We start from the raw sequence: 25,526 nt of genomic DNA, 5'->3' as shown, positions 1-25,526 counted from the left end.
GATAACGCACAGGGCTTGAAGGACCCTGTTGACAAGAAACTGAAGTCACCATTAAAGGGTTCTTTTTCTTTGGCCAGTTCAACTATTCAGCCAGCTGTTGCAGCAATTGGAGTCTGCCAGTCCTTAAAGGATCTTGTCAGACGGCCTGATCAAGAGGATGATCCTGCTGAAAGTAGAGCAGATATACCTTGAGCGCTGTATTTTGCTGTTAATGCCTTGAAGGATTCAATACAGCAGGTTTCTCGTTTGGCTCTTCTGTCTGTACACATGCGCAGACTTTTGTGGCTTAAGAACTGGTCAGCCGAGCTTCCTTGTAAGAAGTTATTGGCAGGGTTCCCTTTCATGGGGAATGTTTGGTGATGATTTGGACAAATATATCCAAAAGATTTCCTGGGGGAAGAGCTCTCCACTTCCTGTGAAGAGAAGGACCAGGCATCCCTCGTTTAAAAGCTCAGGGACTGCTTCCTCAGGTGTCTCGTGGCAAGGCAGCTGCGCTGCCAACAGAGCGCTAGAGCCAGGGGCAAGCCCCAGGGCCAGAAGAAACCCTGGGTCCAAAACTCTTCTAAATGTGGCACCAAGCCCTCCTTTTGAGGGGATGCCCCCACTCTATCAGATAGGGGGAAAGTTGCTGCACTTTGCGGACATTTGGAGAACAGTGGTTCAGAACGAGTGGGTCACCTCGACAGTATCCCACGGTTACAAGCTGGAATTACGGAGGGTTACCCCTCAGAGGTTTCTAAGATCCAGTGTTCCCTCGGATCCTCCAAAGAGAAACTTATTGTTTCAGGCACTAGATCATTTAGTGCATCGGGGAGTGATTTATACAGGTTCCTGTATCCGAAAGTGGCGCAGGGTTTTATTCAAACCTGTTCACGGTACAAGAATAAAACGGGAACACAAGGCCCATTTTGAAATGAAGATCCCTGAACCAGTATCTATTAATCCAGTCCTTTTTCAGGTGAAGTCTGTCCGCTCAGTAGTAGCCTCGCTCCAGATGGGAGACTTCTTAGCCTCCATCGATATCAAAGAAGCGTATTTACACGGATCTATCTTCCAACCTTATCAGAGGTTCCTGTGATTTGCAGTAGAGGAACGGAATTTCCAGTTTGTGGCTCTGCCCTTTGGGCTTGCCACAGCACTCCGGGTGTTCACAAAGATCCTAGCCCCAGTACTGGGTCTTTTAAGGGTCCAGGGAATCCTGGTACTCAGATACCTGAATGACCTCCTGCTCAGAGATCACTTACTACAGGCTCTAGAACAGAGCATGGCCTGCACGGTGCAGTATTTCGAAAGCCTGGGCTGGGTCATAAATACAGAGAAGTCAGCTTTGAGACCATCTCAAAGTCTGAAGTATTTAAGTCTGATCCTAGATCCGGTCCAGGCAAGGGTATTTTTGCCACCCGTAAGAATCTGTGCCCTGAAGGATCAGGTGTGTCAGATAAGGGGCACCAGACAACCCTCTATTTGGCTCTGTATAAGCCTTCTAGGAAGGATGGTGTCCTCCTTCAAGACAGTGCCCTATGCCCAGTTCCATTCCAGGCCTATACAACAAGACATCTTGCCGGCTTTGAACAGGAGAGGGCAAGCCCTTGTTTACCCCATGTTCTTATCTCTTCGAGCGCGCTTAAGCCTAAGCTGGTGGTTGCAGGAACAGAACTTGCGAAAGGGAAGATCCTTCCTCCCAGTGTCTTGGAGAGTACTGAACACAGACGCCAGTCTCTTGGGCTGGGGAGAGACCCTAGAGGGGCTCACAGCTCAGGGGAGATGGTCAGGGGCAGAACAGAGCCTGCCCATCAACATCCTGGAGTTGCGGGCTGTACGTCTGGCCCTATGGTCCTGGACAGTGGAGCTTCAGGATTGCCCTATCAGGGTTCAGTCCGACAATGCCACTGCAGTGGCCTATATAAACCACCAGGGTGGTACCAGAAGTCATTCAGCTCAGAAAGAGGTGAACCACATACTAGCCTCGGCAGAGGCACATGTGCCGGTTCTTTTGGCAGTCCATATCCCGGTGGATGGGATATGGACCGCCAGCAGGTCTACCTGGGGGAATGGTCCCTACACCGAGAGTATTCCGGGAAATTTGCCAGTGTTGGGGATGGCCAGATGTCGATCTATTGGCATCCAGGTTCAACAACAAGCTACATCAGTTTGTGTCCCGAACAAGGGATCCCCTGGCAATCGGAGCAGATGCTCTGGTAGTTCCATGGTGCCAGTACTCCCTGCTTTCCCACTGATCCCTCTCCTTCCACATTTATTGTGCAGGTTCCGGAGAGAGGGGGTTCCAGTCATTCTGGTGGCACCAGCCTGGCCCTGGTTCCCAGAGACTGTGAGATTGGCAATAGACGGGCCATAGACGCTTCCGCACCACCCCGATCTACTGTCTCAGGGTCCTATATTCCATCCCAATTTACAGTCTCTAAATTTGACAGCATGGCTATTGAAGCCAGGGTGCTGAAGGATCGTGGCATCTTGGGACCAGTGGTGTCTACCCTAGTGAATGCTAGGAAGATCTATCATAATGTCTGGAAGACTTATATTGCTTGGAGTGAGGCCAGAAAATGGCATCCTAGGAAATACGTGATTGGGAGAATTCTCTTTTTTCTACAGTCGGCTGTGGAAATCAGGCTTTGAGTAAAATCAGAGGTCAGATTTTGACCCTGTCAGTATTCTTCCAAAGGCCTTTAGCCTCCCATTTGCTGGTCCGAACCTTTATGCAGGGGGCAACTCGTTAGTTTCCCCCATTAGGTCACCTATGTGTCCTTGGTGCTGTTTGTGTTACAGAAACAACCATTTGAGCATATCAAGGACATTCCATTGGTCTTGCTGTCACGCAAGCTAGCCTTTCTGATGGCCATCACCTCGGCTAGAAGGGTGTCGGAATTGGTGGCCCTTTCAAGTAGGGAACCATACCTAATTCTTCACCATGACAAGGTGGTGTTGCGTAATATTTTATTTCATCCTGTCAGCCTTTCATTTAAATCAGGACATTGTTTTGCCTTCTTTTTTCTCTCAGCCTCATTCCACGGATCAGAGACGACTGTATTCCTTGGACGTCGTCCGGGCAGTCAGAGTTTATTTGTCTAGATCTGCGGAGATCCAAGAATCAGACTTCTTTTTTGTTTTACCAGAAGGACCCAAGAAGGGGCAGGCAGCTTTCAAAGCTTCCATTGCCAATTGGGTCCGCCAGTTGGTCATTCAGGCCTATGGTCTGAAATGTCAGGCTCCTCCCTTTAGGATGAGAGCTCATTCTACCAGGGGTGTAAGAACTTCCTGGGCTTTTCGCCATCAGGTATCTGTGACTCAGATTTGTAAGGCTGCTACCTGGTCTTCAGTGCATACGTTTACAAGATTTTATCAGGTAGATGTTAGAGCAGCCGAAGATTTGGCTTTTGGCTGTAGTGTACTACAGGCTGCCATTTAAAGTCTGATGGTCATTTTTGTTTGGCAGGGTGTCTCCCTCCCTTCAAGGCTATTGCTCTGGGGCGTCCCAGTAGGTAATGAATATTAGCCTATGTCTGTGTGGTTTTTTTTTTATTTAAATTTTTATTATTTTTTACAATATTTTTTTTTTTTTATTTATTGCAATACTTTGTGTTTTTTTTTTTTTTTAATCAGCCCTGTTGGGGGGCTTTGGTGAGATATCAGGGATCTTAACAGACCCCTGATAACTCCCCCTTGAGACAGAGAAAGACCGAGGATAGAGATTCCCCAGTCCCTTTCTCTGCAGCCTCAGCTGCACTGAAAATGAATGGAGAGAAGACAGCGGCTCCTCTCTATTCATAAACTGAGACATCGTAATCACAGGAGGTTACAATGTTTCAGTTATGTGAATGGACAGAGTCAGCGGACTCTGTCCATACAGAAAAGGAAGGAGGAGGACATGGAGGGGGACAGCGGAACGGAGGGGGCATGGAGGATGTGGTGACAGCAGTGATCGCGTGTGGGGGAGTTACAAGCACCGATCACCGCTGTATAGATTTCACTAAAGCAGCTGAAAGCTGCTGGGGGAGAAGCTTGTAACTCCCCCACGCGCCGATCACTGCTGACTCTCAAGGTATCGGGGGAAGCATCGTGAGCATTTGCCCGAGTACAAGTACTTGGGCAAATGCTCGGTATCGGTGCCGATACCGATACTAGTATCGGTATCGGGACAACCCTACTTGCTACAAAACTGAAGTACTTCCTGTATGGGAGGGGTTATATAGGGGCAGACTTCCTGTCTAATGCCGTGTACACACGGGCGGATTTTTGGACCAGACTGGTCAGACGGAATGAATCCGTCAGACAATCCGACCGTGTGTGGGCTTCATAGGACCTGCAGCGGACTTTAGATTTGGAACATGTTTCAAATCTTTCCGCCGGACCCAGTTCCTATGGAGAAATCTGCTCGTCTGTATGCTAGTCCAGTGGACGAAAACCGACGCTAGGGCAGCTATTGGCTACTGGTTATGAACTTCCTTATTTTTAGTCCGTTCGTACGTCATCACGTACGAATCCGTCGTACTTTGGTGTGATCGTGTGTAGCCAAGTCCGTTCGTTCGAAATTCCGTCAGAAGTCCGTCGGACCTTTGATGCCAAAAAGTCCGCCTGTGTGTACACGACATAAGACTTTGTCTACCAGTGCCCGTTCACCTAGAGATGGCGAATAACCCAGTAGGTAATGAATATTAGCCTAACTGTGTCCTGTGATGTAATCAAAGAAAAGGATTTTACAGTTAAGTATGATGAAAAAATCCTATTTTTTATATATTTTTGCTTTATAAAATACACTAAATTAATTTCAGTTACCTGTATAAAACGAACTTATAGCAAATAAACTACAGGTCCTAACCCATTGGGGAACACAGTTTAGTTCCCATTTTACTCTATTGACGCTGCCTTCTTAAGAGTCAGTTTACTATAGATGCCTTGTTATAGTTTTAACCTTTTGTCTTCATTTTTAAAAATTTTAGAAATTTTCAGTGTTTTATACTGTTTCTGTTTTCCCTACATTGGAATCAACAAAAATTTTGTGAGCAAAATAAAACCTCATGCATACAGTGGCACATTGATGTTTTTAATTTGATTCACTTAAAGCAGGCATGTCCAAAGTCCGGCCCGTGGGCCAATCGCGCCCGCGTTTTGGTTTTCGAACGGTCCGCCTGTTAGTTTGGACATGTATATCTTTTGTGGCCCCCAACGAATCCCCAAGCACCGGGGGCCACAAAAGATATACATGCTGGCTGCCTTGGAGGGGACAGAGAGGAGGTGGGACGAATGCCGTATTTACAGGTGAATTTCCTGTTTACACGGCGGCCTCTGTAAAAGGAAGTCCCATCTCCTGCGCTGCCATTGGACGACTGTTCTGCCCATCATAGGAGGCGGGACTTTGTTTTAAAGAGGCTGCCAAGAAAACAGATTCTGCTGTATGTAATCTGTTGGCGCTCATCCTGCCCCCTCCCTGTCCCATCCGAGGTTGCAGATGGGCATCAGTCAGGCTGCACTGATGGCAATGGTGAGTCTGCATTCATGGCAATAGGGGTGCTGCATTCCTGGCAATAGTAAGGCTTCATTCATGGCAATGGTGGGGCTGCAGCTAGGCACTGATTAGGCTGCATTCATGGACACTGACCCTTATTTTGCTTCACAGTTCTTTATTTACAATTTCATTTTTTTCCTGAAACTTCCCTCCTAAAGTGAAGGTGCGTGTTATACGCCGATGAATGCGGTATAGCCAAATAACACGCCCAAGCTCATGTCTTCACCACACACAGCCACAAAGGCAAGAGAATTCTTGTTGGGCAGTGTATTAGTGCTCGGATGAACCTACTTTTAATGGTTCAAAGAATTCAGGCAAAATGGTCAGCCCTCACGCACGTTCACTACATCAAATCTGGCCCTCTTTCAAAAAAGTTTGGACACCCCTGACTTAAAGGTTTGTATTTCATTACCACAAGTCAGTTTTTACCCACTGCGGTTCATCAGCGTATATGGGCTGTTAATTCTGAACTCCTGGCACCAAACACAGCAATAATACAATTATGTGTTTGTTAAAAAAAAATAAAAATAAAGGGTAACTCAAAAATAGCAAATAAAAAAAAAATAATAATATAGCATATAAAATTGCTACATGTTATATTTACCTGCTCTGTGCAGTGGTTTTGCAACCCAGATCCTCCTCTTCTTGGGTCCCTCTTTGGTTCTTTTGGCCCCTCCTTCCTGTTGAGTGCCCCCACAGCAAGCAGCTTTCTATGAGGGCACCTGAGCCGCACCTACCTGTGTCCATTCAGACACGAAGCCACGGCCCAGCCCCACCTCCTTTCTCTCCTCATTGGCTCACTGACTTTGATAGAGAGCAGCGGGAGCCAATGGCACCATGCTGCTGTCTCAGCCAATGAGGAGTGGAGTCCTGGACAGCTGAGTCTCTTGTACAACATCGCTGGATATAGATGGGCTCAGGTAAGTATTAGGGCAGCTGAGGGAAGCTGCTGCACACAGAAGGTTTTTTATCCTAATGCATAGAATGCATTAAGATAAAAAACCTTCTGCCTTTACAACCACTTTCTTTTTCAATCTGCAGCTCTGTAATTTTCTGTGAAATGCAAGGCATCATGGCTACCTGGAAGTGTTCTGTACACAGAATGTCATTTCCTGCTTGTGGAATTGGCTCACTGATTATCCTAGAAGTCTGCACTAAGATACAAGTCAGATTTCAGGCATCCCTTGCAACAAAAATGTCATTTCTGGTGAGATACTCCCAATAGGAAATCATGTCCAAAGGGATGCAGACCCTGCAATTGTCCTCATTAGAGCTTTGCAGGTGCAGCAGCTGGCTGATAATTTTGACACCACTCCCATTAGACTAACTTGTGCACATGGGCACAGATAAACACACAGGGATTTCTTCAGAATAACAAAAAGGTAGGAATCTGCAACAAAGATTGTCAAAATCCTTGTAATAGACATAGATCACCCAGAGGGGAATGTTTTTTTCTCAACAAAAGTGGAGTTACTCTTTAAATATATTATTAAATGTGACTAGTTATTGCGTACCTGTTTTAAACCTGAAGTGAGAAGAGGGCTTTCCTTATACCTCTAATCAAAAAAACCCTTGGGATGTTGGAAATGGGATGAGAGGCATGAGTGCCGAATCGCCAATCTGGAGATTCACACTTCTGTAGAAGACTCTTGAGGATGGCTTTGCTGGCAGGTGCTGTTAAAGGCAGGTGATCAAGACAGATGTAGGACTTTGAGGAAGAGCAGGGCTTTAGAGTAGTCCCAGCACAAGACAGGATACAGATTAGATGAGCAGCTGGTAGAAACACAGGAGCAGTGTGGCAGATGGGAATGTAGTCAAAGAAAAAGCTGAATTTGCCAACCAAGGGGACAAACAGTAGGCGGTTTAACAGGCAGAGTTGTGATCAGAAAGCGGACAAGTTTAGAGAATTTATGGGGTACCCAGGGCATAGACATGGAAGGGAAGGCTAGGGAACAGGAAGAAGTAGAGGAGAAGTGTGAACTCCAACTCGAGGGAGCCTGGTGGATTAAGAACTTAGGGTGGAGGACATATAGGTACTGTATGTATTATTGCTGCCCCAGGCATATTTGCAGTACCTGCATCTTTTAATCTGATATAGGGTAAAGGAGGTGCGAGCAGATGTACGTGATGAAACTAGATTCCTTAAGCATTCGTTTATATTTAGACAATATATTCTTCCCAATAATACCATCATTTGGTCTGGTCAGAAATCTTGTCTCTGAGGGCCGTTGTAAGATCTTCCATCTTTTGGATGCAATTTACCCTTGAAAACCACTGTTATAATATTGGTGGGTTTGGACTTTTCCTGGCACTAGGGATACAAGCCCTGGCAACATTTAATATATGAATTAGCAGGGATTTCTCATATCGCTATAAAACAGGGAAAATTCTGTGAATATCTGAATTATCCCTTTTACGGATTTCCAGTAGGGTTGCAGTGGATGGCAGTCCCAAAAAATGTGTAAAAACGAAACAGTATGTGTGCCAACATATGGCAATTTGTTGTGGAAAGAGCTTGCCGAGGACTAATGGCATCCTGTACCATCTGGTCACAATCTTATAAGAGATTTCCGGATATTTATTACAAATGGAGGCTTTATTGGAAAATCTATCTAGGTGAGTATAAATGTGTTTTTTTTTTGTTTTTTTTGTTTTTTTTTTAAGCCCATGCGTCTCTTTTAAAGTTTTGGGATTTGGCCTGATGCTCGTTCCATAGCAGACTCTATGTGGAGGGTAACCTGAAGCACTATGGATAACCGTGGTTGCCCAAGAGTGGAACGTGGTGGGGTGGAGGAGACGATGGACCATTTCTTGCTTCGGCGTCCCTTCAATATAGAAGTCTGTAAGCAGGTGGGTGTGGCTCTGGGTATCCATTTCCTTTCCCGCATGTCTTATGCAGAGTGGGCATACGGGGCTTTTCAGACTTTTCAGCTAGGATTTTGATTTCGAGACACTTTTTCTAGTCAGTTTAGTAGTACATTATTTTACGCTGAGATTTCCACTCGGAAAAAAGTCCTTTCTGTCGAGGTTGTGGCGCACACAACATTCTGGGTGAAGTTGGAAAGATTTGGGATCTTGAGAAGGACAGGCGGCAGTGGGAAGCCTGGACAAAGGCATGTCAAGTCCCTTTTGCTGCTGTCTGTCAATCTCTGGGTGTGCGGCTTTTTTTTTCTGTCCTTTTTACGCGCCCCAGATTTTTGAAAAAAGCCTGCATGGATGGGTTAAATGTCTAATAGTTTAATGTTTCATAGTTTCTTAGCCTGGGGGTGTATTTATGTGGAGGTAGGGGGTTTGTTGAAGAGCACTATAATGATATTAATACTAATATTTAGTTCTGTTTGTTTTTTCTGGCAAAAAAAACGGTTTTCTGTTAATGATAGTAGTTAGCTGATTTTGGTTTGTTTCTTTATGTATTTATATTTATTTTGTATATATGTAAATATGTTTTTTTTTTAAGCTGTAAGGCCCCTTTCACACGGGGTGGGGTGCCAGCTCAGCGGGAGATCGCTCCGTTGATCCCCGCTGAGCCCCGGTGAGTCAGCGGATGACAGGTCCGTCTCTGCTCACTGTGCAGGGACGGACCTGTCAGAGCCCCGCTGTTCTCTATGGGTGATCGGATGAAAACGTATCCGCCTGTCCATTTTCATCCGATCCCATCCGATCCGCTTGACGGATGGTGAACGTATCGGCATCCGTCTGTTTTCAGCAGATCTTATCGGATGGCAGGCAGGTGTCAGCAGACATCCGCCTGCCCATACAAGTCAATGGGTGGCCTGCTCGGCCACCTGAAAAATGGACAGGTGGATCCGAGTGGGCCTAACATGTGAAAAGGGCCTAAGAATTTAAGTAAACGAAAATTTACAACTGGTGGTAAATAATATTGCATAATTGATTTCAGTCTTCTATATTCTCCTACATAATGCAGATTACATCTGCTGATGGTGTATTGCATCTACTGTATGTTCCTTTTGCTAGTGATTTTGGAATTTGAAGTTAGCAGAGATTGTACAAATATACTTGTCATTGGAAGCCACTGCAAACATAAAGTGGTTTTAAAGGTAACAGGTAAAGGTTACTTAATGCATTTTCTGCATTACGGTAAAAAATCTTTTCATGTCAGCTACCCCTAGCCGCCCGCTAAGTATTTACCTGAGTCTGATTCAGTGCTGTGCCTGTCTGCAGAAGCACTGCTCTTTTCTCCCCTCTTCTCACAGGAGGCTCAGCAGCAGCAGGAGCCATTGGCTCTTGCTGCTGTCAATCATATCCTATGAGCAGAGAGTGGGGGGTGGGGCTGAGCTGCACTGTGTACGTCAGATGCACACAGTACTGCTCGTGATCGAGGCCACAGGAGTACCCCCATAGCAAGCAACTTGTAAAGGGGCATTGGGCAGACAGGAAGAGCCAGTAGCGCCGGCAGGGGACCCCAGAAAAGGAGGATCGGAGCTGCTCTATGCAAAATCATTGTGCAGAGCTGGTGAGTATGACATATTTATTTTAGAAGAAAAAAAAAACCTTTAAACCACTTTAAGAACTGTACATTGTACAAACACTATTACTCTTTTCTGTACATTTTTACAGCACTTTATACGAGTTGTGTAGAGAATTCTTCCATTACATTTATCATTGAATTTTTTTTCCAGCAAGCCATAGAGCAAAAAAGAGGGATATCTGGATATACTGACACCCAGGAAGAGTTGGAGAGATTGTCTGTTTTGAAAAATGAAGTAGATGAAATGAAGGGACGAACTCTGGATGACATGTCTGAAATGGTAATTTTATTCTAAATATTTAAGTTCTGCCGCTGTGTACTGTAACTAAAGTGGAGTGTTTATATGCCTGAACTGTGTTCCTCTCGATCGAAGATTTAGAATTGTATTTATTGCCTAGCAGCAACTGAGCTGTGACTATGAAGCAACCCCACATGCCTCTGTGTCCTAACCATAGATAGCACTTTCCTTCTGAGCACTGTGAGTATACTCCCCTGGTCTGTGGCCTCCTACAGACATTATGAGATGAGGCGTTCAGAGCTGAACACTCTACTTGTGCCTAATGATAATTTGACCCAGCAGGCATGCCATATGGAAAATTGCTAAAGGTATAGAACATTTAGGTTCGATAACTGGAATCAAATGGACTAAGACAAATTTTGTTAAAACTTTTACCATAGATTTGCAACTAAACCAAACTGTTTCTGAATTTAGCACATATAAATGTGCCAGATAGTGTCAATAAAAGAAATATTCCACCAATGACCCAAATACATAAATCAAACGGAATTAACTATACCCAAGGATATTGCACTCCATTTGCCTCTGATAACTAGTACATGTAAATTTTGAGCAATATGTTTATTAAAGATACAAATAAAAGGTAAGCCAATCATTTTCCCTGTCCTGCTTTCACTTTTTGATTACAATAAATGGCACTGCCACCCTACCTACCTCACACATTTACTGTCTTAGGGCCACTTTTGACTCTCCCCTTAAGATCACCTCCCACATTCATAACACCCCCATGTCCCCTGCCCTCAAACACTTGACCACTCATCCACTGATATTTCTGACCTCATACACAAATTCTCTCCAAACAATTATCTCAGCTTATGAACACCTACGGGATTTGTATAGAACAGCCTTCATTTTCTGGAATTCTCTACCTAGCTCTATTAGACTGGCTGCCACATTTAAACCTATACATGAGGCATGTCAGACTCGAATGAAACAGTGAGGCCCGCTCACACCTATGCAAATTAGATGCGCGTTTCCCCGCATCTAATTCGCATAGCAGGAGAATGTGACTGGCTCCCTATGGAGCCGGTTCACATATCTCCGGGGCAGCTGCGGAGCGCACTGCACAAAAATGCTGTGCGTCTTTGGCTCCATTTCAGGGTTGAATTCAGGCATAGAATCGGCCCTGAAATGGGGAAAAAGGGATACACAGCGCTCCTGTGCGATCCACAGCGTGTTATAGTGTGAACCCAGCCTGAATCAAACTGGAGTGGAATAAAACATCAAGGGGCTGATAATACCTATTAAGAGCCAAACCACTTTATTTCTGAAAAAAAGATTATAGCACTTTGGTAAATTAAGATTATAGTAAAAAACTGCAATTTATGCTGTACCAGAGAAAAAGGCCATACATCATTTTTTAAACTGTGAATAGATTGTATGTCAGGGCTAGGTTGGTCAGTGTGTGGCAGTGTGCAGTATGTGTAGATATACAAACACAAAACAATAAGTATAGGTAAATGCAGCGCTCTAAATAATGAAATAATTTTATATATCTCAAATAAACATTGAATTAAGGTGAATATTAACAATCAATAATGTAAAGTATAAGGCAAGAGAGATGGCATTGGAAGCAGGTCATTTTGAGTTAGGTGCATAGTAATGAAAGATTGGGGTAGAGAAGAATATCAAAATATTTTTTTTTAAGAGCTGGATTTTAGGAACTGTTTAAGAGCAGTAATGTCAATCTGGTGGGTTTTTTTTTTTTTCGTTTTATTTTGGGCCACATGTTCCTGCTTTGCGGTCCCCAATTAACTGAAAGCGAGCCCAGTTGTTTTTTACTTCCCAAAAGCTACACTTACATTTGTCATTTTGTGATTAGCAGTTTAAAAATGATTATAGGTAAATGCAGCGCTCTAAATAATGAATCAAATTTCATATATCTCAAATAAACATTGAATCAAAGTAGATATTGACAGTCGATAATGTAGACAAAACTGAAGTGACGTGGTTATTATTATACTGCATACATGGTGCCAAAAAAAAAAATAGTCCTTTAAAGCATAAATAAATAGTAAAGTTTATATGAAAACAAAGATAATCGACTGTGTGGGAACCTCCACCATGGTGTTCTTGCCTCCACCAAACATTCAGAGTGCAAACTCACCAGAACCAATTGCTATTTAACATATAGAGCAGCAAAACCCGTTCATTACTCTCTGTTCCTTCTTCACAAGGGGAGCTTTATCTTACATGCCTGAGGTCCAGCTGCCATTCTGTTTTCAGGGTGGTGACACAGGATGTAAGTTATCTACTACCAGCTTTTATTCTGAATGTACATACTATATGTGAATGTTATTACTGATACCCTTGAGGTCCAGGCACCATTCTTCTTGTAGTCTGGCAGCATCAGATGTAAGTGGTGTGACCCAGCAGTATATGTCATAGCACTTTAACTTGTAAATTAATATGTTAATTTTTAATGTTTTTTTTATACTTTTATTTTTTTGTTGAAAATAAATACTACACTATATGCGTTTTTCTTTCTGGCATTGGTGATTCACTGCTTGGATGAATGCGAGTGAGTTTTCCCTTTGATGTCCATGTACAATATTGGAGGAATATTCATATCCAGTGAATGCTGCATGCACCCCTTGTGAAGAGGGAACAGAGAATAATGAACGAGTTTTGCTGCTCTATATGTTAGACAGCAATTGGTTCTGGTGAGATTGCACTCAAACTCATATCGTATGTTTGGTGGAGGCAAGAACACCAAGGTGGAGGTTCCCACACAGTCGATTATCTTTGTTTTCATATAAACTTTACTATTTGTTTATGCTTTAACCCTTTCACTGCCAGATCAGAAGTGCCCGCAGGTGGCCAGCTCAGTACTGCTAAACAATTCTATAACTCTTATCAGCGGATTACAACCCGCTGATCAGAGTTATCAACCCCTAATGGGACGATCCCCCCCCCCCCACCCAGGCCGCCGCCTCCCTGTCCCCTGCTTCTCCACCCCCTTTCATCTAAAACTGCTCCCCACTCTCCTCTCCTATCACCTTCACCCCCCTTCTCCCCCAGCACTAATTACCCACCCTCCACCCGATCCAACCTCCCCCCCCCGTAAACCCGCTCCCCGCAGCCACCATCATTAACCGGCATCCCTCCTCTTCCACTCCCACCGGCTTCAGGTGCTACATGGGGCTTGGGGGGGGTCCAGATGTGTCCCCCCCGCCAGTCAGATCGCCCCCCCCCAACTGCCCCTGCACCCCCCGATCCATGGCCGCTCCAAGTGGCATCCCTCCTTTCCCTCCCTCCGCCTGCAGCTCCGTGATCTGTTAGGCTGGAGATTACAGTGGGGGGGGGGAGCGGTGGGGGTGAAGTTGGGGCTTGAGGGGGCTTTAGTAGTTTAGTGTTTACTAAACTCCCCCCTGTAGAAGAGAGGGCACATGCAGCGATCACTACTGATCACTGCTATGTGTCTACTGACAGCTGATATATTGTAACCGCGAGTATTACAATGTATCAGACTGTCATTTTCTGAATGAATGGAATCTCTGTACAGATTCTCATTCATTCAAGTAAAGTGATACAAAGAAAAGGAACTATCTTCAGTCCCCTTCCCTGTCTCAAAAAAAGAGATATGGGGGCCTGTTTAGACCTCTGATATGTCACCAAAAAAGCGCCTGAAGAACGCCTCCAGTGTATTTTTTGAAGAATATATTGGTTCGATAAACATTTGCGCAAACACCGCGGAGTCTAAAAAATCAGTAGCACCTTCTTTTTATTTTAGAGGTCGTATGCTTTCAGAAAATATATGGTTTCGGGGGTCTTTCACAAATTCTGAAAGCTGTAAGGGAAGAATTAAAGCCTTCAGATTTTTAGAGAAGTTTGGATATTTACACTTTTGCATCTGTTCAATTTTCACCATTTCGCAAAAAGGCGCAATGTAAAATTTACAGATATTTGTTATTTATTCACTTAATACAGGCTAAGCTTTTATATTTAGTAGGAATTTTGTAAAATGTTCTGTGTTTTTATCTGCTAATAATGGTTTTAGTGTATTTTTTGCAAATATATTGGTTTGATAAACATTTGCACAAATACCGTGGGGTCTAAAAAAATCAGTAGCACCTTCTTTTTAGTCTACTTATCATGTGCTTTCAGAAAATATATGGTTTTGGTGGTCTTTCACAAATTCTGAAAGCTATAAGTGAAAAAAAAAAAACAAAGGTAAAATTGCAAAAATGGTCTGACCCACCTGAGTGTACAAAATGGAGCACAGGACCTGGCAGCGAAAGGGTTAAAGAACTTTTTTTTTGGCACCATGTATGCGGTATAATACCAGGTCACTTCAGTTTTGTCTACATTATCAATTGTCAATATTTACTTTGATTCAGTGTTTATTTAGGGTATATGAAATGTATTTTTATTTAGAGAGCTGCATTTACCTATAATCATTTTTAAACTGCTAATCACAAAATGACAAATGTAAGTGCAGCTTTTGAAAAGTAAAAAACAGCTGGGCTCGCTTTCAGTTAGTTAATTGAGGACCGCAAAGCAGGAGCAAGAGGGCCGCATGTGGGCCAAAATAAAATTAAAAAAAAAAAACAAAACACCAGATTGACATTACTGCTCTTAAACATTCCCTAAAATCCATCTCTTAAAAAAAAATATTTTTACATTCCACTCTACCCCATTCATTCATTACTATGCACCTAACTCAAATGACCTGCCTCCATTGCCATCTCTCTTGCCTTTTTTTATTGTTTTCTAGCTACTTACATTGTAAGCTCATACAGGCATGGTCCTGTTCTCCTTTGTCTGGAAACTGTAATTTTAACCTTTTGCTAGTTAATACCCAGTGCTGTATAATATTTTGGTGCTTTATAAATATGGGATAATAATACATTTCTAATTTAGCCTGTCGTTAACGAGAGGCCTGTTAGGCTAAGTCCAAAATGTTTTATTCTTTTTTCCAACAGCCTAACGTCCTTAAACGGGGATGTTTCTAACATACTGTACGTAGATGTCAGAGACTAGTAGGTTTGTAGGTTTGCTTATTTGGACTAGGCACTTCTGTAATCCTCTCCTCTGTCTGAATTAATTATCTCAAGACACGAACACTGTAGAATACAGTGGTAATAGGAATTTCTGAAAAGACAAGACTACTCACATCTTTCTGCTGATAGTTGTCTGTGCAGATTGGTTCCTGCTGACTTAATTGTTCTTATTTAATTTTTACTGTCTTTTTAGCATAATTGATTGCTTCTAAACCTGTTGCCAGAATAGATTATCTTCATTGTATAGTACATGTTACAGGACTTGTATCCATAGATTGTGGGTTATATATGCAGGCTGCCTTCAGGTGATTGGGCATTAGCAAAAGAATTTGCTAGGGCCCTGCTTATGCCACACTCACCCGGCCAACTCCATGAGACTCTGTTTAGGGCTGGTGCAAGGATTTTTGTCTACACAGGCGAAGATGCATTTTGCTGCCCCACCCCACTATCCTCCTGCTGCCTGGCCATAATGTGATGGGGTGCAGTGTGAAGGACATTACACAGCATTGAAAATTTGAGCTGTGCTGAACTGCTACTAAATGTTAGTGTGTAATGGGGAGACAGGGTTCTGCATTTGCCAGAGAACCTGTGTGAATGAGCCCTCCATTTTTATTTATTTTATTCAATTTTGTAATTAATTTTTTTTTTATTGGGGGGCGTTTAGTGAAATATCAGGGCTCCAAACAGACCCTTGATGTTTCACTTTTGAGACAGAGAAAGGGACCGAGGACATAGAGTCTGCTATCCTCAGCTCACTGAACAGTGAATGAACAGAAAGCTCTGTACAGAGGCTCTTGTTCATTCACAAACCGAAGCATAGTTAACACTGTTTACTATGCTTCAGTAATGAATGAATACAGTGAGTGATCAGTACCAATCACATACTGTGTTCATTCACAAAAGGAAAAAGGGTTGGTAAATATGACATATTTACTGGCTCCTTCCCTGCTCTCCATCCTGAAATAGCAGCAGCTGGCAGAGAGGAAGGAAGCCGGAAGCTCTTCAGGAAGGGGGCCACACAGGGGGGCCCGGGCAGCCAGGGGTTATACAATATTGCACAGATTGGTGTGGGTGGGGGAGGCAGTTACAGGAACCAATCCCCTGTGTGTCTCTCCCTGAAGCAGCTGAAAGCCAGTGGCATGTAGAGGAGGATAAACTGCCTTTCAACTGTTACAGGGAGAGACACACAGGGAATCAGTTCTGGTGCTATGCAGGTCCAGGTTTATGGTCCATTTCTATGGTTCCAAGACCCTCAAGACCCCTTTAGGGATATGCCAACCATGGCAGGGGAAGCATGGACCCCTAGTAGGCCCAGCTCTGTGGATAAAGTAAAGACAGGGTTTCCTTCTATATTGGCACTGGTTCCTTTCTTTTAAAAGCATGTGCATAGCACCCTATGTGGTTTTATAGGGACAGGATATGGGAGTTATTCACTTTTTTTGTGAAAGCCCCTGCCATTCTGTCTCTAAGGTTTCTCAGAGTGAGCAATTTATATTTGGCATTGTTCTCCTCCTTTCTAGACTTAGTGTTGGGAGAATGAGGTAACTTCGTCACACCTCACGAATGATGCATTCCCACCCATCTTTTCGGCTGAAAATGCACACAGCATATTGCTGCACTCCTGCTGCCATCTTCTACAGAGACAGCCACAGGAACACAGTCAGTCCTTGAAGATAGCAACTCCTGTATCCAGAGCTGCAAAACCCCATCCATTCTGACCTCCATTCTGTGAGTACACCACTGGGGGTCCTCTGACTTTGCTTTGGCGGATAACAAGTGCAGGGGAGCTGGGACAAAAGGGCCTATAAGTGTGTGTTTTGCAGACAGCCTATGGAAACTCAAAATACCACTCAGGGTGATAGCTGTTTCCTTGTTTCGGAGGAATGGCCTATTAATACACAGCTCCCCTCCTCTGACTCTAGCTCTCTCCCAGGCATGCACCATGCGGACTGTTGGACAAAAGCAGACTTCTCTGCCACTGTTTGAATTCTTTGGAAAACTTTTGGCGTTTCTAGAACACTACACATGCTCTATTCCCCCTGACCCTGTTCAGGAATTACAGTAGAAACTTTTTTTACTGGAAGATATTATGAGGGAAAGTATTGAGGAACCTGTTTTTGTAGCAGAGACCACGGAGGATTTTTCCTTTCCCTGCATTTTATGAACCACATGCTATGGCTTCTCGCCAAATACTCTCTACTGTGAACACATCAATTGAGGCGGTGCCCACTACTTTTTGTCTTGCAGTACCGGACTCTCCACAACTAAGCAAACCCCTATATTGCTAAGAGGCTGGCAAGTAACAAAAGATATCTCCCATACACACAGATTGATTGTGCACTTTATGAGGACTGACATAATCCTGGAAAAAAAAATCTGCAAACAGCTTAGGAGAAGTGAATACCCACTCCTCTACACTTTTTGTTGACTTTCATTCTATGGAAAAGGATCTTAACAAGAAATGGGCTGTTTTGGTAGTGGATCCTTCTATTTCAGTTCTCAATAAATGCCTTACAGTTCCTTTTGAGGATATTCTTCCTTTTAAGGATTCTGTTGATAGGCACCTGGAAGCCTTCTTAAAGGCCTTCTTTGCCCTTTCAGGTTCAGCCCTGCAGCCAGCAATTGATGCCATGTCTATTTACCAGACTATTGCCAAATGGACAGGACAAATGAATGGAGACAATGAGCCTGTTTTTGATTACCTTGCTCTCTTAGAACAGTTGTAGCTGTTGCTCTCATCTTTATTGCTTTTGTGTTGACGTGCCTACCTTTCACAATGTTTTTGAAAGACCTCTGGGTGCAGAGACCACTCACCTGGGTCTGAGCATTGATGGCTTAGGAAGTTCACCTGTCAATTGTCCACCTCGGGGATGTGGAAGGCTGAGAGTGCTGGAATGCAAGTTTCTTCCTAGTAGAGTATCAGACTTGTTTCTTTTAGTGCAGCTTGAAGACTGGTGCCCCCTGATGGTTTAGACAAGCCACTGTTGTGGCATTGTATGACTGCACCCTGACTGATGGAACCCTGACTATCCAGTTCTGTGAAAATATTGTGATAGCTTTTAGCTTCAGAATGTTGATAGGGAGTTTTGACTGCTGTGGGGACCATATTCACATGACAGTCAGGAAGTTGTAAACTCCAACCCAGCCTGTAAGGCTGGCATCCGTTGTCACCACCTTTCAGGATGGGTGAAAGAACAATTTAACTTTCATACTTCCAGGGTAGGTTTGGAAAGTCACTTTGTCAGGGAGAGCTTTGTTTTGCTGGACAGAAAGTATTGGAAAAATCAGGGACTGGATATGATTTTTGCACATTGTAAAGGATGTTGGATTGAAGGGATCAAGCGCAGAATCCTTATGCAGAAGCATTTTGGCCTGACAGTCTGTGTGTGGGACCTTATGAAAGCAACTTTTTCTTGATGAAGGAAAATTCTGTCTTGGGATATGTCTAAGATTATACACAGATACTCCAAACAGTGTGAAGGCTGGCGAGCAGACTTTGAAATGTTGCTCATCCAGCTAAAAGTTTGAAGCAACTAAATTGTCCACCCGACAATGGCAGACGTGGTTGTGGTTAAGGAGTCCTTCAGCAAGTGGTCATCCAAGTAATCTGTGACATGAATGCCCTGGGTCTGCAGAGGAGCCATAAGGCAAGCACTTCTGTGAACACTCAGGGTGCAGAGAAGAGCCCAAATGGCAATGATACAAATTGGAAGACTCGGTCTTCCACAGCAAAAAGCAGAAAGGATTGATGTAAGGGGAGGATGGGAATGTGTAGATAGGCATCTTGGATGTCTACTGATGACTGAAAATCCTCTTGCCTGAGAGGTGCAATTACAGATCTTGTTGATACCATGCAGAATTTTGTCCACAAAGAAATCTGTTTAACAAATCATAAGCAGATGGCTCTATTTGATTTTGGGATGTCAAAGTTTGAATAGAAACCTTGATATTGTTCTTCTAAAGAAATTAGTACAACCACTCCTTGTGCCTGAAGTTGGTGCGAGGCAGTCATTAAAAGCTGCCTTATTATGGTCTGGAACTGCCAGATTGGAAGGCAAAAAGCAAGGAATGGGGCAGAGATAGAAACTCTTTATTTTGTACCCCTTTGAAATGCAGACTGGGTCCAAGATATCTTGGATCCACACTGGTGCAAATGCCTACAGACATCCCCTGACTCTGAGCAGTGTGGGTGGCCCTTCATTGTGAGGGCGGCTTCTGGGTAGGATTGGTGAAGTTGGAAGTACAGGGCTTGTGACAAAAGGAAGTGTTAAGTCTTGGATATGAGGTTAATTCTTGGGGGGAGTGAAAAGACCTCTATCACTGGCAGCTCTTTTTTGTAAAGCGTCATTTCTTGTTTTTCACAAGGACAAGGTGTTTTTGAGACCAAAATCTTCCTTCCTTTTTTAAAGTGGTCTCTTCTTTCCACTTCAATGAAGACATTATTCTTCCTTCCCTTTTACTGCCCTAAACATCCAAGGAAATGGCCCTACATTGCCTGTCAGGGTCTACCTGGTAGCCACAGCCTCTCTTCACAAGACTAAGTCCCTCTCGGTCCTGCCTGTGGGCCCCCGTAGAGGGCATCCTGCTTCCTGATCTACCATTGCCAGATGAATCGGACAACTTATCTCCAGGGTTTATGTGTTTATATGAAGTTCCTCCTTTCCCTATCAGAACTCATTCCACCAGGGTTGTTGGTGTCTCTTTTGGTTTTTCCGCATCAAACATCTGCTTCCAAGATTTGCAAGTCTCCAACTGGTCCTCTGTGCACATGTTCTTCAAGTTCTGCCTGGTAGATGTTCAGGACCTGGATGATACAAGCTTTGGCCACAAGATGCTTCAAGTTGCTATCTGTTGTTTTGTTTGGGTTCTTTAACCAGTGTTTTCTTGTGGGTCTGTTGGTAGTTCTGTTTGCCATGTTCTTGCCCACCCCTCATATTATTGCTTGGGTATATCCCATGGTCTATAAATACAAGTCCTGTGTCTTGTACTGTATGATTTAAGATAATAGGAGTTTTGGCTTACCTGTTCAATTAAAGTAGTAATAACTAAAAGGCAACATTTTTTATATTTTTTTTATAAATTTGTTGGGACCATTATACATTTTTCTAAGGTTACAATATTGATGAAGTGTAGGCACCACATGATGCCTGTAGGTATCTGTGTTAGTTTTCTGCTCAATTACTGTGTCCCTGTGGAGCATCTTAATTCATAAGTAACATGGGACCCCTCTCACTCAACTGTCAAACACCTTTAATTCTGAACAAAAACCAACAAGAAGGGTGCACCAACCCAGTGCATCACCTCAAACACCATTTCTTGATGTTTGAGGTAATGCACTGGGCTGGGGCACCCCTCTTGTCCTTGTCTAGATTTAAGATTTCCCCAATCTGAAAAGGGCTGCAAAGCCAAGAGTGGATTCTGGGCACGATAAAGATTTGAGTGGTCAACAAGCCTTCTCAATTCAAGATCCCTTATCGTGTCCTGTGACAAACCTTGATGAGAGGCAGTGCTTGAGCAGAGATTGATGCACCATACACAGCCTCAGCCTAGATTCCTTCCTCCTTTTTTTTTATATATATATATATATAATATATATATATATATATATATATATATATATATATATATATATATATATATATATATATATATTTTTTTTTTAATTGAAATTTGCATCATAGAAATTTATCGAAATTTACATAAGAAAGGAAGAAAACATTGTTGGCAACATGGAAATGTAAGATAAAGCCCATTAGTGCCGTTAGTATATTTAGAGATCTCCCTGTGTTAATTAATGTGGGTATCAACGTGTGTTACTGTGGAAAATATTAAGAGGCAACTTGGGCCTGTCGACAGAACGTCCAGTAATATGTAAGAAAAGAATGGGTCTTATGGTCACATGGGAGAGTTTTAAGATAATAATCATTTTTTTCCATAAAAGATTTCCAGGGGAGCCATACGTCTTGGAAATGAGCGCCAATAACTCTTCCATTCTCGTAAGCTTGTTTAATTCAGTTATCCAATCTATTATTGAAGGAGTGTGTTGAGATTTCCAATGTCTCGGAATTATCGCCCTGGCAGCCACTAAAAAGAAACGGAAAATCCCCTTTTATAACGTTTGAGGCAGATTTTGGGAACATAGATAGGAGTGCTATTTGAGGAGTTTGGGGCACTATCTCTAAGGCAAAAGCGCTGTATATTTTAAAAACGCTGTTTTTTTTTTTTTTGGGCATAAGGCAGGGCAACTCCACCAAATATGTTGCATTATGCCTACATTGGTCTTATGTATTTGGGAATATTTTATGTAATATCCAAGGACATCGATACCATCTTGTGATGACTTTGTAATTTTGTTCCTGTATTTTACTCACAACAGAGGATTTATGAGTCCACATACAGGAATTACAAACTTCTTCCTCCGTAAAAGTGACTCCTTTCCCATTTCACAAAGTAGGAAGGTTTGTCAGGAAAAATCTCAGATAGGAAATAGTGGGTCAGGTTGTGTACATAGAGATTCAAAAACAGTAATGGGAAGGGGGAAGTCACCTCCTTGTTTTTAATGAGTTAAAAAATTACGAAGTTGGAAGTACAATAGCCACCTATTTTCAGGCTTGCTTAATCTGAGGTTGTGAGCCATCCACAGCACAGAATCCTTCTCCCAGGATTGAAAAGAGACAAATCTCCTATTCATATGAACCTGTCGCCATGCCTGTGCACTGTAGCACAGTTGCTCAGCTTAGTAGGCAGTGGAGAGCCAGTCTGCTCTGTATCTATGTTCTGTGTGCTTGCATAGGACATGGGAGGGGCAGATGACGACTCATATAAGGTTTTTGTGGTAACGTGATTTTTAAGCAAAAATATTTATAGGTTTGGAAATTTTTGACTCCTGATGTGTTTTTACTGCTATCCAGGATTAGGGATTTACCCCCACTTTCTGTCTTGCTGGTAATGGTTTCAACAGACAGAAAATTAATGAAAATCTGTAATGGGAGCAAAGACAAATATAGATCTAACAGGCATTCTGGCCTAAAGCCAGCCATAGACGAGTCGAAAACTGAATGTTCTGGCAATTGAAAAATGAAAATGGCGCATACGATTGTGCCATCATTTGTTTTGGTCTTCTAAAAAAATCCAGTATGTTGGATCAGACACTTTCAATTGCGTCGTAAAAATGGTGTGTTGCAGCTGGCACACTAATGGTGTGAAAAACCAACGATCTGATCCACTAGAATTTTGTTCAGTTTTCGATGTGTCTATGGCCTGCATTAGAAAGAAAAGCCTTTAGAAACACTACTATAGAAAAACATTTTTATTTTTGTCGATACTGTTAGAGAGTTCCTCTCACTTCTTGTCTGGTAACAAGTTAGGGTAAATCTCTCTAGTGGAGTTTGGGATAGCAGTAAAAACCCAACAGGGTTCTAACCCTTCCCATTTCTGTTCAAGCAAAAAAGTTTTAGCTGGACATGCATTTTAACTGAGATTCCTGATTTGCACAGGCTAGGGAAACCAAATTTAATATGAATATTTTTTTAACACATAAACGTGTGTGTATGTTCTTTACTATTTTAGGTAAAGAAGTTGAATACCATGATAGCGGATAAAAAGTCGGCATTGGCCCCTGTTATAAAAGAACTAAGACCTTTACGTCAGCAGTGTCAGGTTTGTAAAGTATCTGTTTGGTTATGTCTTTATTGTGAAACTCCTTTATCTTGTGGAAATGCATGTCATGTCATGCAAATATGAAGTACTGTGTTAATTATGTAAACTCAGTAGTACCATTAAATAAGTTCTAAAACCCAGTGATCAAATCAAGAAACAAATTTCATGTAGCAGAAGAGAATTCTATGGTAATGTGCCAACATCCTAATATCCATAAATTAAATACATATGTAGCAGGGACTTTTACGGGCATATATAGAAAAAATTGTGGTAATGAGAAAATGGTACAGTTAAAAAGATTGCATTTCTTTATTAAATATGGATAAAAAACATGCAGTGTGACTTTGGGGACCTTTTGATGTGGATGAAAGAGACGTGGGTCCCATGATTAAACTATATGAGCCCTGACTGTGTGCATGTAATCTAGATATATACAGTACATCAGCTAATGACCCTCCTGCATCCCTGTATGTGGTACTCATAAAGGGGACATACAATTTGAGTCCATCTGATGGCATGTTTTAGCACCCCTTGTGGTTCTTTGCTGGCAGCGGATTGTGGGGGGCTCCATTCCCTCTGTCAGTCCACTCTCACTTCCAGGATTGAGGAGGTGAAGATCGACATCTCCCTGATCCGGCAAGATGTTCAAAAGCTCCGTGACAGGGTGACTGAGACGGAGCGCTGTGTCGGCCACGTGGAGGAGGACCTGCACCCACTTCAGATCTCCACCGAACAGCTACAGACAGCATCAATTAAGAATGGTTCTCTCTAAACAAGACGAGATGTAGAACCGCCTTAGAAGATGCAACCTTCACTTTGTGGGGCTCCCAGAGAAGTCTGAAGGCGCCGACCCCCCCACCTTTCTAGAGAACCTACTCATCCAGACCTTTGGTAGAGAGGCCTTCTCCTCCACATTCGTTGTGGAGCGTGCCCACCGCCTGGCGGCAAAGCCCCCACCTGCTGGAGCCCCACCGAGAACCTTCATAGCCAAGCTCTTGAACTACCGAGATCGGGACGCAATACTTCAGCTCACCCGTGAAAGAGGCAACATCCCCATGGGCAACGTAACTGTGGCGGTATATCCGGATTTCTCCGCCGAGGTACAAAAGAAAAGGGCGCGCTTCACCGAAGCGAAACGGCAACTTCGCATACACCATCTTAAGTATGCAATGCTCTTCCCTGCACGCCTCCGCGTGGTGAGTGACGGCAAAGTGCAATTCTTCGAAGATCCTAGGGCTGTCCTCTCCTGGCTGGAGCGACGCGGCGAGCCCGATCTGGGCCCGGTTTAGAACCTCACCTTGTATGCATCGTAACCACTGATCATTTGGATCTGGGTATCGCATCCTACACACTTCAATCGCCACATCCTGCTATCTTCGGGAATTGTGAGTTTTATCTTGTCATACCTTATCCTTTTGACTGATGTTTAAGTCTCCCCCCTGCCTCCTTCACTACTACACAGCCAGACATTATCCAATCCCCACCAATAGTCTGACCTATTGGTCTTGGGCGGTGCAATCGTGCCCGCTATCCGAGATATTGATTGCATCTCCCGCACCACTGTGCGCTCTTCAGTTTGTCCGCCCCCACCGACCTTGTTGGTCGCCTCAAGACTGTGGTACACTTGCCACCTCTGACTATCACCTTTATACAAATGTTTCCCTGTCCAGCCTCTGCCCCCTCAAATTCAAAGGATGGCAGTGAGTTAAATCTGCCTTGCTGGCTCAGAGTATACACAGACAGTTCAGATTCAGTTTTTATTTACGTTGTGGTATTTTTTTCCCTTTTTATGTCCATATTGACGAATAATATGTATAACTTCAAGCTGATAGTACAGCCGGTATTATTGGGTATGACCCACCCCCCACTCCCGGGAGCATGGGGCGGTGGCCCTTCTTTCACTGCTACCTTTTGGCCCCTGGTTTGAAACCCCCCTAGTGATCCTCATGACTTATGGGTACCCTGCATTCTTATTCATATGCCTAGTTACTGTCTTACGATGTATGCATTGCTATGTTCACTTTGTTACCCCCTGGGGTTCCAACTGCACTCTTCAGCCCTTTCCCACGCGTCATGGCTACACTTAAAATCTTGACTTGGAACGTCCTTGGCCTCGGTGAGAGAGCTAAACGGACTGCCGTCCTCTCACACCTCAAATCCCAACGAGCAGATATTTCTATCCTTGTTGAAACTCATCTTGCAGGCCAGAAACAGATGTGCCTCAAAAGCCGTGGGTGGGCTGGCTGTATCAGGCCCCACACACCTCTAATTCTCGTGGGATTGCGGTCCTTATCGCCAAAACAGTGCACTTTCAACTTCATACATTGCAGTCGGACCCCCAGGGCCAGTCATTGTTTTTGCATGTCACCATAGGGGGATTGGAGGTCCTCCTTATGGCCTTTTATATCCCTCCCCCATTTCAATTTGCCATACTGCAGATGGGTGTCGCTTTTATGTCCCAGTATCCTTCAATACCAGCAATCTGGGCAGGGGACTTTAACACAGTTGTAGCCCCACTTCTGGATAGATTAAGTCCCGCCAACCCTACACCTCTTA

General features: G+C 43.5%; 1 protein-coding gene across 2 annotated transcripts in view; it reads left to right on the top strand.

The window, feature by feature from the left end:
- The window catches only part of IFT81 (intraflagellar transport 81), a 230,339-nt gene that overhangs the window by 147,930 nt on the left and 56,883 nt on the right, over positions 1-25,526 (top strand). For both annotated transcript variants that reach the window (XM_073626490.1, XM_073626501.1), the window contains 2 exons: positions 10,162-10,290; positions 22,881-22,970. In XM_073626490.1, the coding sequence (XP_073482591.1) occupies positions 10,162-10,290; positions 22,881-22,970 (219 nt within the window). The remainder of the gene's footprint in view (positions 1-10,161; positions 10,291-22,880; positions 22,971-25,526) is intronic.

This window comes from Aquarana catesbeiana, linkage group LG01 (assembly GCF_042186555.1).
Source record: "Aquarana catesbeiana isolate 2022-GZ linkage group LG01, ASM4218655v1, whole genome shotgun sequence".
NCBI lineage: Eukaryota > Metazoa > Chordata > Amphibia > Anura > Ranidae > Aquarana > Aquarana catesbeiana.
This window is presented reverse-complemented; position numbering and strand designations above follow the sequence as displayed.